At 41.0% G+C, this 17,572-nt stretch overlaps 1 protein-coding gene across 3 annotated transcripts; it reads right to left on the bottom strand.

Annotated features, from left to right (window-relative positions):
• Positions 1-232: 232 nt before the first annotated feature.
• Positions 233-16,451, bottom strand: C4H6orf62 (chromosome 4 C6orf62 homolog). Of its 3 annotated transcripts, none has more exons than XM_010365235.2 (5): positions 15,396-16,451; positions 11,613-11,789; positions 9,621-9,743; positions 4,129-4,263; positions 233-1,630 (listed from the first exon to the last, which is right to left on the bottom strand). In XM_010365235.2, the coding sequence occupies exons 1-5, from the start codon at positions 15,435-15,437 to the stop codon at positions 1,505-1,507; spliced, it is 603 nt and encodes a 200-aa protein (XP_010363537.1). In that variant the 5' UTR covers positions 15,438-16,451; the 3' UTR covers positions 233-1,504. The 3 variants fall into 3 exon arrangements, with proteins under 3 accessions (XP_010363537.1, XP_010363530.1, XP_030785236.1); XM_010365228.2 differs by lacking the exon at positions 15,396-16,451 and adding an exon at positions 14,050-14,870; XM_030929376.1 differs by lacking the exons at positions 9,621-9,743; positions 15,396-16,451 and adding an exon at positions 14,050-14,870.
• Positions 16,452-17,572: the final 1,121 nt, after the last annotated feature.

The raw sequence follows: 17,572 nt of genomic DNA on the forward strand, positions 1-17,572 counted from the left end.
CATTTTGAAATTTAAGAATGGCACTTTCCCATTAAGCAAGGCATATAAGGCCAGGTTGCTAACTTTTGAAAGCTGACAGTATGTTCTTGATTAGTATTCTTGAAGTTACACACTCAACTGCCAGGTATTTTTCTTCTGAATTTGCTGTTTAGCCAGACTGTGAAATGAAAGTAATTCCCTAAGGTGACCAGTAGCATCAGCGAAATGGAAAAAAAAAGTTAACACTTCAAACTTTGTGTATTCACCTGAACAGTCAGGGTACTTTCACCTATTTTATTTAGGTTTTCTTTTTTTGTTGTTTTTTTGTTTTTCCAAATTCCAACCAGAAGCTAAATACAATTGGAAACTGGTAAGCACTAGTTTTACTCCAAAGGAGTAGGATCATTCAGATTTACTCCAATAAAAGTATGCAACCCTTAAGCAAAGCTCTTCTTCATTAAAAAAAAAAAAAAAAAAAAAAAAAAAAAAAAAAAAACACCTATACAGTAGTCTTTCCTTATGTTCATTGCACAAAATGAGTTCTGCTTTTAGAACTTTGACACTCAATGGTTAATTTTACAATTTAAGATTCCAACTTTATAACCTTTTTATACTCCAAAATACCCTTTAGTTTTTCTTTAGGATGGTGTAGAAACCAGCATTTCTGCACAATTCACTGGAATTTTTTTCTTTGTAATAAAAATCTCTTCTCTGTAAAACCAAAAAACAAAACAAAACAAAGTCCTCTACCTATCATGGTTTCTGCAGCTATGAATGTATTTCTCAGTTTTATAGCTGCTTTATAGCTACTTCAGACTCCAGATCTGCTTTAATGAGTATAACTGCATCCACACGCAGAATACTCCTACAATAGCAACTTGGGGAAAGAGATCTGGAAAAAAAAAAATACATGAGTACCAGGAAACAAACATGGCCCAGTAAAATATGAGGCAAGAATGCCTACAATGAGATGCATTTTTCATTTAAGATTTCTTTCCCATGGTTGTATTTTCTTTTTTAAACAACCAGTTCTGGTCATTAGAATGAATCTGACAGTGCTCTGGAACAACTGTGATTATAGCAAAGCTATTGTTTTTAAAAATGTTATTTATACCTGTTACATTCACTTCTCACCCTCTAAATACTGATGACAGATGTAAAAGAGGCAAATACCAGCACAAATGGGAAGACCATAAAAATGAGTATCACCTTGTGCTTTCAGATACATTTAAGCATTTCAGTGTACAATAGTCCTTTCATTTCACATTTTTAGTAAGATACTGATGCAGTGCAGCAAATATGCAAAGCATCTTCTTTCACACAGTCTGTGCACGACATCTAATTTTTTTTTAAGTTCTGAGATAAAAATGATTTAAAAAAATCCAGGATGAACGAGTTTCAAAATGCATAGTGTTCTGTGCATGAGTCCATTTTCTTTAAACTCTGAAAGAATAAAGTGGTAAGAAAACAAGAAAAAACATTGCTGCTGCATTCTCTGATCTTCTCCATTTTGCTGGTCAGTACTCTACTCTGGCATATAAGGACGGAGGTGATCCTCTATGGTGCCAACTGCCCAGTGGGTGAGCTGTTCCTGTGGCAGGTAGAGGCAGATGCTGCATAACTTGAAGATTGTAGCTTTGTTTTTTGGAGTCTGGAAGGGGAAACATTTTAATACTTTTTAAAAATAAGACTTTAGCATAACTGTCACATGAAGTCAACTTCCCACAATTAAGTGTCTTAACATACAGAGTAAGGGACAAATTACAGTCCCTATCCATATTCTAGATGGACAAAATCTTGCCATATAAGATGCAGGAAAAATTTATGCAGAATTAAAAGATAAAAAGTTGGGGAAGTAAACCAGAGACTACTTGCTAGAAGAAATTAAATCTAAAAGCATTTCATGAGTTTGAAGTCATTTTTATATAGAGGAAGACAAAGCAGATGTGGTAAGAACAGAAGCTAGTGAGAGAATGAAGGAATAGGTAAAAATTTAAGGCTAGGTGTGGTGGCTCAGACCTGTAATCCCAGCACTTTGGGAGGCTGAGTCAGGAGGATTGCTTGAGCCCAGGAGTTCAAGACCATTCTGGGCAACATGAGGAAAACCCATCTCTACAAAAAATACAAAAATTAGCTGGATGTGATGGCACATGCCTGTAGTCCAGCCACTCGGGAAGCTGAGGTGGATCACCTGTACCCAGGAGGTCAAGGGTATGGTGAGCCATGGTCATGCCAGTGTACTCCAGCCTGGTGACAGAGTGAGACCCTGTCTCAAAAAATAAAAGAAAGATTTAAGCATATCCTGGGGTAAGGGACTAGAAGAAAGCCAAACTATTACCAGTTAAATCAAAACCCTTATTTTTAAGAAGTAGTTACCATTTGAACATCCAACTTAACTACAAAGTTCATCTTTTGTTCACTAGCACCTCTAAAAGGCAAAATAAAGACTGACTTTGAAGATGTCTGAAGTAGTCTACAAATGTAAATGAACCTATACATATGTACATATACTTGTATTAATTTTAAATGTAACAACCTTAGGTTAAATTTAACAACCTTAGGATTATCATTTGTTCAATTTCACAGAAGCAAAATGCTCTCCCAACAGTTACAACCTGTCCAAGATCACACAGCCAGCAAGTGGCTTCATCTAAAAACTAAATTGCAATACTTTGATTGCTGCTTAAAAGGGAAGTGGTTATTTGTTGTTGGCAGTGTTTTTTTGTTTTTTTTTTTTTTGAGATGGGGTCTCACTGTGTTACTCAGGCAGGAGTATGTTGGCGCCATCATGGCTCACTGCAACTCTTAAAATCCTGGGCTCAAGTGATTCTCCCCACCTCAGCCTCCAGAGTAGCTAGGACCACAGGAGCATACCACAATGTCTGGCTAATTTCTTTGATTTTTTGTAGAGATGAGGTCTCACTCTGTTGCCCAGGCTGGTCTTGAACTCTTGGACTCAAGCAATCCTCCCCCATCGGCCTCCCAAAATGCTAGGATTACAAGAGACACTGTGCCCAAATGGAAGTGCTTATTTGAAATAAATGTGGATCTTTTAAATAAATGTCACTCATCCTTTTAGATTTAAAAAGTCGGTTGGGCACGGTGGCTCAAGCCTGTAATCCCAGCACTTTGGGAGGCCAAGGCAGGCAGATCACAAGTTCAGGAGAACGAGACCATCCTGGCTAACACGGTAAAACCCCGTCTCTACTAAAAATACAAAAAATAAAAATTAGCCAGGCGTGGTGGCGTGCGCCCGTAGTCCCAGTTACTCGGGAGGCTGAGGCAGGAGAATGGTGTGAACCCGGGAGGTGGAGCTTGCAGTGAACTGAGATCGCACCACTGCACTCCAGCCTGGGCGACAGACTCCCTCTCAAAATAAACAAACAAAAAAGAGGGCCAGGTCAGTACTTCTGGAAACACAATGTGTTTCAAATCACCTGAGAGTTCTGTTTAAAGTGCGGATTCTGATTCGTAGAGTCTGAGAGTCTATATTTTTAACAAGTTCTCAAGTGATGTTTATCCCTTGCCCACACATCTGGTAGAAATGCTTTAGGGCAACGGTTCCCACTACTGTTCACTAGAATCCTGACTTTTAAAAGCTTCGAAGGAGGTGGGTTTTTGCCCTTTTGTTTAAAAAAAAAAAAAAAGCTTGCCAGATGGCTGTAATGTGTGGCAAAATTTGGGAACCATTGTTCTACGGTGAGGTCTAGGAAATACTGTTTTAAAAATTCATTTTTTTTGAGACAGGGTCTCGTTCTGTCACTCAAGCTGGAGTGTAGTGGCAAGATCTCACTGTAGCCTCCCAAGCTCAAGCAATCCTCCCCCTTCAGCCTCCCCAGCAGCTGGGACTACAGGCACACGCCACCATGCCTGGCTAGTTTTTGTATTTTCTGTAGAGATGAAGTTTCGTCATGTTGCCCAGGCTGGTCTGGAATTCCTGAGCTCAAGCAATATGCCCGCCTCAGCTTTCCAAAGTGCTGGGATTACAGGCGTGAGCCACCATGCCCAGCCTATTTTTTGTTTTTTTTAAGTAACTTCAAAAATAATGCAGTGTTTGGGAGACAAAACAAGTAACTTGTATAAAAAACATTTACTAACCAATAAGCTTTTTGAATGAGGCTGTAAGTGGTTTTCAAAAAACCCGCTTACCTGCAAGTGCTGTCTGTCAATGAAGAGAAACACTGACTGGTTAGGATTGTTGACAACGATTCCAGTCTTGTCCTTGCGGCTCAGTACATGCAGAAACTGTTTTTCATAGTCACCGTGATGAAACTCAAATTTGGCCTAAATACAAAATACAACATTTGTATTTAACTTCAAACAAGTTATACTACCTGAAACATCTGCATCTATATGCATATAGCTGTGCTGTCCAATAAAGCAGCCAACAGTCAAATGTTATTTTTTCCTCTTTAAAAAACAAATTATGGCAAACCCACAGCTAGGATCACAGGCAAAAATTTAGATTAAAAGATATTTACAATTCCATTCTTCAGTAACACTAGCCACATTTCAAATGCTCGATGGTCACATGACTACTGGCCACCATTAAGAACAATCTCTTAAGATACAGAACATTTCCTTAATTGTAGAGAATTCTATTGGACAGTACACTCCACGGCGACAGCTGATCGGGAAATTCTCTGCATCAAAATGACTAAATCCTAGTACTCCATGATCATAAAATTGTATTTTCAAACCTACTCAGTCCAAGACTCCCACCATAGTACTTTAAGCCTCAAGGACATCTCTTCTCTTTTGATTAAGAGGCACATTGTTAATTGCTGTTTCTAAGAAAAAAATAAATAAATGTTTATTCTAACCCTAGCTGCACAACTCACTAGTTACGTGACCTTACACAGATTCCTTAACTTACCTAAACTTCAGCTTCCTCATCTATAAAATAAAGCCGTAACCCATTTCACAGGACAGTTAAGAGGATTAAATGAAATGTAAAGCCCACAACTGAAATATAGTTCTGCTCCTCACAGATAGGCTATGTTTTTATGTGAATTTTCAAAAATCTGTGAAGTTATGAAAGACTGTTATCAATTAAGTCAGAACACGCCCTTCAATCTTTTAACATGAGGAAGATCAACTCCATCCTCCCACAAAATATCTGTTGGGCATGGGGAGACGCCAAATGCTAAGACATGACCAGGCTTGATGAAGAATTCAAGAAACCTAGACTTAACAATATGATATTTAGATAATACTGAGTTGTACAAATAATTGTTAGTCCATTTAGTTCAAACATATTTTATTGCCCTGTTACGTCTAAAACAGTAGGAAATAATAACATTGAAAAACCAAGTTCCTGCTATGCACGATTTTATACCTAGGAGCTTTTCTTATAAACCATAACATAAACTATGATATAGCATCACAATACACTACATGTAACATGATACCAAACTGTACTTCTATACAATTCAAATACTAAATTATTAATATGATCATAACCATATCAAAAGCATGCTATTAGCTACTAAAAAATAGGAATAAGGTTACTTCAGCCTTAACGGGCTTATTACACTGCTGAAGAGGACAAGTACATCCAAATATAAAACCCAACTTGTTTCAAATCCTTTCCCAGAATAAGATGTGATTATTTGTAAAACTCCAATTTTTCCCACCCCTTTTTTTTTGAGACAGAGTTTCGCTCTTGTTGCCCAGGCTGGAGTGCAATGGCGTGATCTTGGCTCACTGCAACCTCCGCCTCCTGGGTTCAAGCGATTCTCCTGCCTCAGCCTCCCGAGTAGCTGGGATACAGGCATGCACCACACCACGCCCAGCTACTTTTGTATTTTTAGTAGAGACAGGACTTCTTCATGTTGGTCAGGATGGTCTAAAACTCCTGACCTCAGGTGATCCGCACCACTCAGCCTCCCAAAGTGTTGGGATTACAGGCGTGAGACACCGCACCCGGCCCAAATTTGGTTATCATCAAACTGCCATAGGAGAAAAAAATAAATAACAGTAAGTAACACGGGAACATGATTTTGGATTGCACCTTTAAAGATTAAGAGAATTTCCCCAGGACAAAGTAGCAATGGTAAGTAATCTGATAAATGCTGACTGGGCATGGTGGCTCAAACCTATAATCCCAGCACTTTTGGAGGCCAAAGCGGGAGGATCACTAGAGGCCAGGAGTTTGAGACCAGTCCGGGCAACACAGTGAGATCCTATCTACAAAAATAATTAGCTGGGCATGGTGGTGCACACCTGTGGTCCCAGCTACTCATGAGGTTGAGGTGGAAGGATCATTTGGGCCTGGGAGGTCAAGGCTGCAGTGAGCCATGACTGTGCCACTGCACTCCAGCCTGGATGACAGAGTGAGACCCCATTCTCACCATCTCAAAACAAAACAAAAAAGCCATGCCAGGAAACAGAACCAACACAAAAACAAATGTGTTAAAAACTGAAATACTATTCAAGTAACAAAGCTGCAATATGGGAAGTAACCAAGGTGGGTGCAGGAACAGTAATCACACTGAAAAGAGGTTTGAGTGAGACTGAAAAAGACCTTCCTTATGGTTCTATAGCATTTCAATTCTATCATATTGAATATCCACTTATGTGAAAAGAAATGGTGGACACACACTCACACACAAACACACACACACAACTTCTCATAAGCAACATGAAGAGTAATTCCCACAGAAGTAAGGAAATATTCTAACAGTCGGGGGAGGATCTAACCTTGGTAGTAGCATTAATAATGAAAAGAAGAGATATATTTCAGTAGTACCTCCTGGCACTTCATAGTACACTGAAGAACTCACTATTTAAAAACAATCCTTATTCTGGTTCCGATTATATCCTCACTGCCCAAATTTTCAGATTTTAAAGTGCTTCAAAAGGCCAGGCACGGTGACTCACATCTGTAATCTCAGCACTTTGGGAGGCTGAGGCAAGAGGATCACTTGAACCCAGAAGTCCAAGACCAGTCTGGGCAACAAAGCGAGACCCCATCTCTACAAAAAATTAATTAAATTTAAAAAATAAGTAAAGTGCTTTAAGAGTTAAAAAAAAAAAAAAAAATGAGGCCTGTGAGTTAAAATTTACCATTCCTTTTCTCATTTTCTTTGAGAAAGAACTAAGTGAGTTATATTTAAGGCCCCTCATACAGGATATTCATACATTTCAAATTACTTCAGAAAAGCAAATTAGTTCTTACAATATTAACCTACTTACTGCAGTTGAATTCTAAAGTTATTACCTACATCATACTTCTTACATTCAGTCCAGAATTTTAAGATTCTATAATTAATAGAGGTAACTTTTCACAGTACAGGGTAGTGAGTTAAAAGCACAGTCAGTCCGGGCTTTTATCCTATTTAACTGCCTTGGGCCTTATTTACCTAATTTCTGTCTCAGTTTCCTCCTATCTACCACCCGGTTATTTTAAGGACTGAGATTAAGTAAGAGAAAGTCTAAGGCCGGGTGTGGTGGCTCATGCCTGTAATCCTACCACTTTTGGAGGCCAAGCCAGGCAGATCACTTGCGGTCAAGAGTATGAGACCAGCCTGGCCAACATGGCAAAACCCCATCTCTACAAAAAAAAAAAAAATACAAAAATTAGCTGCGCGCCTGTAATCCCAGCTACTCAGGAGGCTGAGGCACAAGAATGGCTCAAACCTGGGAGGCAGAAGTTGCAGTGAGCCAAGATCATGCCACCACACTCCAGCTTGGGCAACAGAGCAAAACCCTGTCTCAAAAAAAGGACAGGCAAAAAGGAAAAAGGTGGCTCACACCTGTAATCCCAGCATTTTGGGAGGCCGAGGCGGGCGAATCACGAGGTCAAGAGATCCAGACCATCCTGACCAACATGGTGAACACCCGTCTCTCCTAAATATACAAAAATTAGCTGCGTGTGGTGGCGTGTCCCTGTAGACCCAGGGAGGTTGAGGCAGAAGAATCACTTGAACCCAGGAGGCAGAGGTTGCAAGGAGGCAGAAGTTGCAGTGAGCCAAGATCACGCTACTGCACTCCAATCTGACAACAGAGTGGGACTCCATCTCAAGAGACAAAGAAAAAAAAAAAAAAAAGCAGAAGCCTAGTACAGTCAACTCTCAATAAACATCAGCCATGACTTCAAAGAGTACTTGACCCAAGACTAAAGTTAACTATTTCAAATAAGGTCCCAGTGGGAAAGGCGGGGTATCAGAAATTTGAAAACATACTGCTACATTTTTCCAATGGAAAATCCTTAACTAAAAAACCAAATCTTAACACCATCTCCACAGAGTAGATAGAGTTATCAGCCCTGTTCTGAGAACTTTAAATACGCCTTTTCTATTCCTGTTTTCATGCATTTTATATTCATTTTCTCCAGTATTCTTGTCAGTCAGATATCATCCATTAAATGACAGAAATACAGATGCTCCACAACTTGTGATGTTACATCCTGATAAACCCAGTGTAAGTTACACGTATTTTAAATCAAAAAGTGACTTTTTAACTTACAACAATTCCAATTTACAATGAGTTTACCTGGATGTAGTCCCATCATAAATCAAGGAGCACAATGAATTCATATGGCTTTCACATCATGGTAAACTTGAAAAATCTTAGGTTGAACCATTGGAAGTCAGGAGAATCTGTACACAGTACTTTCATATGTATGTAACCAATGGATTATCTTTAGAACTCAGCTGAATTAATCTTAAAACATTAAAAATGATGATTACTAGAGCTTATGTGTAGCAACATTACCATGGGGGCGGTAGAGTATATCAACTTATACAGTCTGTGAAAAACATAAGAACCACAAAGATACTTCAGGGTAATAAGCAGAAGCAAAAGTTTTAAATTACAAATAATCCTCACAATTAGCTTAAAATAAAGCCTTCTAATATTTGATTTAGTATACTTAAAATGAGTCCTTAATGTCATCATTTTTCTGCTCATAAAAGTATACTTAAGAAAATTGTGGCAATATATGCCATAAATTATAAAGGAAACATATATGTAAACACATATAATAAAAAAGGAAAGTTAGCTACACTTGACCTACAACCAAGCACAACTAACACTTTGGTGAACCTCCATCTTCTATGCATATATACTATAAATAAAACTAGGTTCAACATGAGTAAATGCCCTTAACACTAGAGGGGGATTCACTTGAGCAATGTCCAGTATACCATAACAGTCAAAAGTCAGCAAGATTTTAAGGTTAAGAATGACTACTAAATTTACTTCTTTCCTCTATAATTTTATATACAAATCAACTTCTAGAAAACGATTTCTTTACCCATTTCAGATCACACTCCTTTGGGAAGCAGCAGAGTTAAATATATTGTTTTAGAAGAATGTGTGGTGAAGGCTACAAGAGTTACAGATCTCAGAAGCTCATGTGTGGGCCCCTCTATAAATCAATAAATGTCCACTTCAAAAGATTTTCTCTAGCCATAATTTCAAAGCCACACTGGGCAGGTGGGACCACCACAATGTCAAGAGATTCTATAATCCAAATGCTTTCTTCTCTTGCATCACAATACTCTAAATTGGGGGGACTCGTGAAATAAAACTATCAGAAACCATATTCCCAAAGAATTTATCAAGTTAGACCCTATTATATTCTAGTAGTTTTCACATACTGAAATACTCATCACACTTATTTTAGACCAAAATACCTGAACAGGCCTAAAAGGCTCATCAGATTCCTTCCACCTAGAAAACAGGAGACAGACAATTTTTTCAATATCATTCCGAGGCCAAAGAATGAAATCCATCTCCTGAGTACAGCCAATTACATCCTATAAAATGAGGGGGGAAAAAAAAGTTTACTTTTAAAGAAACAGCTACATCAAGCAATGTCACAAATTATAGGGTTTCCCTATAAAAACATTTTGTAAGTACAAAAGACCTACCATATATCATTTTATATCTTAGGAAGTAAATATAATAGTTTATAATCTGAATAGCTCATGATGTAATTTTTTATTTTTGGAGAGAGTCCCTCTCTGTGGCCCAGGCTGGAGTGCAATGGCGCAATCTCTGCTTACTGCAACTTCCGCCTACCAGGTTCAACTGATTCTCGTGACTTAGCCTCCCAAATAGCTGCGATTACAAGTGTGTGCCACCATGCCCAGCTAATATATTTTGTATTTTTTTGTTTTGAGACGGAGTCTCGCTCTGTCGCCCAGGCTGGAGTGCAGTGGCCAGATCTCAGCTCACTGCTAGCTCCATCTCCCAGGTTTACGCCATTCTCCTACCTCAGCCTCCCGAGTAGCCGGGACTACAGGCACCCGCCACCTCGCCCGGCTAGTTTTTTTGTATTTTTTCAGTAGAGACGGGGTTTCACCACATCGGCCAGGCTGGTCTCGAACTCCTGACCTCAGGTGATCCACCCACCTCGGCCTCCCAAAGTGTTGGGATTACAGGCGTTAAGTCACTGCACCCGGCCCTAATTTTTTTATCTTGCAGAGAGTAACATACACTCAGTCCAATGCTCCTAACACCAAGACCTAGATTTATCAGTGCATAGTCAAAACTCCAACAAAATCTCTGGTATCTGTTGTATTGTCAGACCCTTAAACTTTATTTCCACCTTTAAAAGTCAGAATCTATTTAACAAAGATATCTTAGAACTCCTAATATGAATCACTATCCTATTATAGTTGAAATGCTATTTTTATGTTGATAGGAAACTACTTTTCTCCATTCCTGACTTCTGCTTCATTACTATAGCCAGCATATTAATTTTTGAAGGTCCACAAATCTCTTCCAGACCAGTACCTGGTTATCTCCAGCATTCTCCCCAAGTAACTGTGGGGATATCTTGGTTCAGGTATGCCCAGATTAACTTTTAATACGTTGCAGAAGTTTACAAAGCTGGAAGCACTTCCTTATATTCATATTCCCCCCAAAAAAGGAAATACAATAAACGGAGATATAAGACATGTATCCACAATAATAATACACACGATTATGAGCCTAATACAACAAAGTTTCCCATGTTTTACTCAAGATCAAATTTTAAAAAACAAACCTACTTTAAAAATTTTTAAACTTTATGTATAACACTTAAATTATCAAAAATAGTTGGCTACTGGCTGGGTGCAGTGGCTCACAGCTGTAATCTCAGCACTTTGGGAGGTCAAGGTAGGAGGATGACTTGAGGTCAGGAGTTCCAGACTAGCCTAGCCAACATGGCAAAACCCCGTCTCTACTAAAAATACAAAAAATTAGCCGAGCATGGTGGCACACAACTGTAGTCCCTAGTCCCAGCCACTGAGGAGGCTAAGGCAGAGGCATCATTTGAATACGCGGGGGCAGAGGCTGCCATGAGCCAAGGTCACGCCACTGTGCTCCAGCCTCGGCAAAAGAGCAAAACTTTGTCTCCAAAAAAAAAAAAAGTCCGCGATCATCAACACCTAACACGGATTAAAGAAATCCCTTTATATACTTTATCCACATAAGAATGGTCTGGGGTAAAAAATGTATTTTTCTAATCCTATAAACACAGTGCTTTAAAGTCACGATCCCAGTTATCAACATGGCACAAAGACAAATTTACCCTTAGAGACTGGTCACTATCATAACTACCCACTTTAAGGGGGGGTGGGAAATGCAAGGTTAATCCACAGAAACTTTATCAAGTCAAGACTTAAGGCAGAACTTACCCTTCTCATAGACTGATATCGAGGAGCATGGAGCTGTACCACATCCTTCTGTAAAAGCTCTAGGGAACTTTCCAAGGAATAGCTGGAATCTCGCACACCTTTCAGGATATTTTCTTCATAATTATTTGTCATGACTGGTATAACCTCAGACACTTCAAAAAGTGCTGACTTTTTCTTCTAAAAGAAAAGAAAATGGTGTATTAACCCACAGGGAGCACAGCCTTTTAACACTCAGTTCATATTACAATGTCATGTAACATTAACTCCACAAAATTCTTAACTGACTGAAATAAGTCATATACTGAACACACATGTTCAGATAGGTAATTCATTCTGTTCTTCTCCTACCCTCCCCCTCCAACCATACATGTACAAGCTATCATTTGAATGTTTAATGCTTGAGTTTTATAGCATAATGGTGTCCATAGCATTATTTTGGACATTACTTCTTAAAATTAAAAATCTCACCAGTTTTAAAACAACACTATTCAGACAAATGAATTGTTTCATTCCTTACATGGGCCAATCTCCATTACTTTCTCAACATTACATAATCAAAACCATCAATACTTATGGGTGGTTTTTTTTTTTTTTTTTTTGAGATGGAGCCTCGCTGTGTTGCCCAGGCTAGAGTGCAGTGGCACGATCTTGGCTCAATGCAACCTCTGCCTCCTGGGTCGAGGGACTCTCCTGCCTCAGCCTCCCGAGTAGCTGGGATTACAGGCCTGCGCCACCACATCTGACTAATTTTTGTATTTTCAGTAGAGACGGGGTTTCACCATGTTGGTCAACCTGGCCTTGGACTCCTGACCTCAAGTGATCCGCCTGCCTCAGCCTCCCAAAGTGCTGGGATTACAGGCGTGAGCCACTGCACCCAGCCAAAAACCATCAATATTTGAAAGACTAAAAAAAAGCACACCAAGTTCTTTTTTAATACTAGTCGACACCAAGTTCGCATCACAAAACTACTTTTTGAAATTCTATACTATTAGGTATATAAAATGAATTATTCAGGGTAACTGCATGGACACTGTCCATTCACAGAATAAAACCAGATTATCATTGGTGTTAAAGAATCAGACGGTGCAATTTGGGGTAATGTATAGATTAAATACAAAGATCTGGTCTCATCACTTATTATCTTGGATTAATCAAGATCCAAGATATGCTCCAATCATTCCAAGATATGCTCTCGGAAGAGCATACATTGTATCATCTTCAACTAAAATCCAATCTCATCAATTCTGAGTCAGCTTGTCAACAAAAGTGGAGATGTAAGTCCTTGATACCACCCAATCTTGGGACCGTCACTTCAAAAATTACTTTAAAATCACTTCACAATGCTATACTTCTGCAGCTAAGAATGTTCTTAAATACAAATAACCTTTTAGGAGTTAAGAGTTACGGCTATGCATGGCAGCTCCTGCCTGTAATCCCAGCACTTTAGAACACCACGACAGGAGGATCACTTTAGCCCAGGAGTTCAAGACTGGCCTGGGCAACACACTGAGGCCTGTCTCAGCAACAAAAATAAGTAAATAAAAGTTAAACAGTAGGGGAAAACCTGGGAAACTTCCAGATACTAAATAGATACCACACTAAGACTGTATTTCTGATATGAAATTAGCTAGTAATTTAAGCACCAAAATTCAAGTAGCACTTCCTTATATTCATAACCTCATCTCCGGTGAAATAAGCCTTGTTGATAATTTAAGAAAATGTTCATTTTAAGTTGCAAAAAATACTGCTTTTATCATCCCATCCTTGACTACTCACAACTCACTGTTTGCTATTTAACTGTGGAACTAATTCGGATTAAGACCTCCACCGCCCCTAAAAATGAAACTTCCTCTAAGTCATTTTGAATTTTTAAAAACTGTACTTCTATACGAGACAAAATGAACTCTAAGTAAAAAAGAAAATCACACTTCTAAACACAAATTAACCATTTCAGTATTTAATTGCTCCTAAAAGTTAAGGTGCACTCCACTTCATTAAATGTATGAGAAAAGGTTACCTACATTACGGAGTTTAAGAAACAGACTAACTTTAGCATATAAACAGTCTAATTACAATTTAACATTTCAAGCATCTTATTTATACTCTACATCAGATAATCTTTAAATTCCGTCCTAAAGTTCCCTATGTTAACTCCACATAAAATTTTATAATGTTGCCCACCCCATGTCAACTCAGTGTATACTACTATTAAGCTTCAGACTCAAATTTATTTCCAAACCAAGAAATGCTCAAGGATCTTTTTGTATGCTGCAACTGCTCAATTCAGAATCACCCCTAAGGGTGAAAAACAGAGCATACAAAGCAGACTTTTTTCAACCACTCTTTAACCTAATATTCATAATAATTTAAGAGTAACAAATAATACACACTTACAAAAATCACTTGTGCTAATTCACCATTAAGAACTTTAAATTACCTTCTCCTTGAATACAAACGCAATATACATCTTGAAGTCAAACTGGTCAGCTAGAGATTCTTTTTTCTTTCTAAGCTGAGCACGTAGTCTGTTCAGAGCTTGTTTCTTCCGGGAGTTTGGGTCCCCCATTTTGAAATACAGGTGGTACTAAAGCCTTTGGAAATTGTCACTAAACTATGGGCACTTTTTCTTAAGACTCAAGTACAACAGAAACAAGTCATTTTTTTTCCTGCTAATATGATTTAATAGCGAAAATCACGACTGTAACCCAAAAACTGCACCTTCTGGCAATATTAGCAGACTGTCATATTACAGGGTCAAGAAACAAAAGCTGCTGTCCAGTCATGTTTGGACAATAACGTTTGGGGTCAGACGGGAAAAAGGGAGGGAAGAAAGGAAAGAGAGAGGAGAAACTAACTAACTTTCTGGAAAACACATTTGGCTTAACTGCCAAAATAAAGACTGCGGAGAAATGAAAAGCCTATAATCAGGATTTAGGTGTGCAATAAAACACAGCTGACACCAGACCAATCCCTAAAATCCATCCGGATTTTCCCCTCTTTTTAGAAAAGGGATTAAGAAAAGGAACAGGGAGGGGGGGGAAGTGTGATCCTTGCTTTCCAAAAAAAAAAAAAAAAGAAAACAAAAAACAAAAAGAAAACTCACCAAAACCAAAACCAAAACCAAACACCAAAAACAGGGTAGGTGAATGAAACTGAAATATCCAATTAGATTTTACCCAGCCAGCTCCATGGCTGTAGTACCTAATTCTTAGTTATTTCAGATTTCACTATTGCTATGTATTGTCAGTGCTTGTTATTGATTACACTTGGTGGTGAGCGTAGAGAAAAGTGCAAAATCAGTAGAGAAGGAAAGGGAGAGGTACAGGGTTTCCCTGCAATCAACTACAGTGTATACCGGGGGCGGGCAGCTGTTGCCCAAAGGAGCCATGAGAAAAAACAGCGGAGTCATTACCAACTTCCCCATCAACCACATTTTCACCCTCAGGCGGCTGCTAACGCTGCTGCCAAGGAGAATCATGATGGCAAAAGGAAAAGGGGTATATAATACGGTATTAATTATTCCGGCTCTGTGGTTATACCTGATTAATGCCCGGGTTCCCAACACCCCCAGCCTGCAATTAGTCCTACATTCCCCAAGGGAGACTTCCCTGTGGATTTGCCCCCGTTCAAGATGGTGGGGAGTGCGATTTATCTTCTTGTGAGCATTGCCGAGGCAAAGGTGGCGGGTTCTTCTCCCAAATTCCAGGCGGTGCCCGGAGACCACCTGCCTTCCACCCCCCCAGGTCCCACCCCCACCCCTTGCCTTCAGCGGCAGCGACTCACTCGCACCACGGGAGACACAGGATCACTCGGGTTTTCACTCATTTCATCGTGGAAACAATTCCCGCCCGGGAGGAGTAGGCGGGAGAGGGTAAATGGGAAGGTTCAGTGGGGAAGAAAGAAAATAATTGTGTTAATATTACTTCTAAAGTAAGCCCACCCACCCTCCCCCCAAAAAATTAAGTTCCCGGATTAGCTCTCTCACGTTGAACAGACCATGTTTCCAGAGTTTGGATTGTTTAGGGTGGGGTCGTTAGTTTGTTTCCCGAGGGGCAGGGAGTGGAATTGAGGCAGTTAGGGCGGGGTGGGTGACGGGGAAATCCCCTCCCTGTCCCCGCGAAGCCCGGGACTCACGGACCGACTCTCGGGCGGGGTTTGGGCCCTCTAGCCGCAGCCTGCGGGCGGAGCGGTGGCGGCGGCGGAAGAGGCGGCGGCGGCGGGGGCGCTGCTCGTAGCACGGGCAGGAGCCATGTCAAGAGAAAACCACCAGCCAACTGAGCCCCTCCATCCCCGCTGCAGTGCGCACTGTGACTGGACCGCCCGCGCTGCTGCCGCCGCTCAGCCCCCACCTGGGACCCATAGTCTGGCTCGGCGCCCTGGGCGGCGACGGAGGGGAAGGACGCGGAGACAGCGGCGACAGGGAGAGAAAAAGAAAAAGAGGAAAAACGAGGAGAAAGATGGGGAGTTGGATTGGTACTGGCGGAGGAAGGGAAAGGGAAAGGAAGCCCTGCGCTAAAGGTCAGCGAAGTAACCCCCCAAAATAAAGTTATTTCAGTTCAAGCATCTGCTCTTGAGTCTTTCTTCCCCCTACAGTCGGATTCCGGCTCTCAGAAAAAGTCGAGGAGACCCGGAGGGGGGAAAAGCCGAAGCTGTTGGTGAGCGTCCGCGGCGGTATTGCCTCGTTCCCCCCCCCACCGGCGGCTGCAGAAGCGGCGACGGCCTCGGGCGCCTCCCGGGTCCGGGGCAGAGTCGCGTTTGAGAAAGAAGCGAGAACAAACAACTTAAAATGGCAGCGAGGCCGCTGCGTCACCCGCCTCTCACCGGCACCGCCCCGGTGTGACTGCGACTGCGCGTCCTATGGGACCCCACCATTTGCACAGAATCAAAGGGGGAGAAAGGATTGGAGGTGGGAAAGTTTGCAAGGTTATCGAAAAAGAGGAAAACAGATCAAGAGGACAGAATAGCAGTAGGTCTTTTAAAAGTTGAGTCTCTGAATTTATCCTTTCCATTCCAGTAATCTCGCCTCAAAAGGGAGTTTGAGTATTGAGACGCCTCTCTCCTCCAGTATGGAGTGTCCAAGGGGCGTGGAAAGGGTCTCCCCGCCACTCCTCCGTCCCCCTTCTTCAGGAAGTCCCGGTCTCCTGAGTTGGCTCTTCGCCCCGCCCCGATGGCATCATAAAAGCACGCCCTCTACCATCCTCAACAAAACACCCGGATGGAGTCGTACTTCCCGAGTCTCGTCAGCCTCTCAGAGTCAGGCTGGCCGCTGGACAGAGCCGAACCAGCGACCTGGGCGGGCCAAAACTGGGGAAGTGGGCGGAGAGTGGGCGAGCGTAGGGGCGGAGCAAAGAAGGAAAAGGAGAGTGTGAGTTTGAAGATTGAAAGATTCTTATTTCTATTCTTATAATTGTTAGTTCTTCACGGGGTCGGTCCCGCGGTATCCTGCGGCAACAAACCCAGAACTCATTTCGACACCTGTAATTTAAACGGCGTGCTGGAGCAGATCAAGGTCAAAGACCTTGTTCAGACGTTGCTGCTGTGGCTTAGGAGAGGAGCAGGCCAGTCTGACTCGTGGATTTTTACCCACTGCTGTCAGAACACACTTTGTTAGTATCCCCCAGGACCTCAGACCTACAGCCTGCGCCTTAGGTGGTTCACTGTCTTCAACGAAACGTTTGCCGCCGAATCGCACGTCCTTGGCCCAAAGAGCGTTGAGTCCATTTTTCAAAGCTCTAATGTGCTCATTAAAACACAGTTATGTAAGTACTTAGCAAAGGTCAATACTCCGCATAAGCAATGCTTATGTGCTCATTGGCTATTCTGCTGAGATTTTAGAAGTCCATTGGGACCCCAGTTACTACTTTTCACTTCATGAAGTCAAAATAGATCAGCTATAATAACATTTCAGCCATGAGCCAAAAGAATAACTGATACCCACCCTTTAATATAAATTGTCCAGA

Source organism: Rhinopithecus roxellana, chromosome 4 (assembly GCF_007565055.1).
Source record: "Rhinopithecus roxellana isolate Shanxi Qingling chromosome 4, ASM756505v1, whole genome shotgun sequence".
NCBI lineage: Eukaryota > Metazoa > Chordata > Mammalia > Primates > Cercopithecidae > Rhinopithecus > Rhinopithecus roxellana.

Coding starts and splice junctions, on each gene's coding strand:
- C4H6orf62 (XM_010365228.2), bottom strand. CDS start 14,178: ATGGGGGACCCAAACTCCCGGAAGAAACAAGCTCTGAACAGACTACGT. Junction 11,790..14,049: donor CGTTTGTATTCAAGGAGAAG/GTAATTTAAAGT, acceptor CTTTTCTTTTAG/AAGAAAAAGTCAGCACTTTT. Junction 9,744..11,612: donor GATATCAGTCTATGAGAAGG/GTAAGTTCTGCC, acceptor CTCATTTTATAG/GATGTAATTGGCTGTACTCA.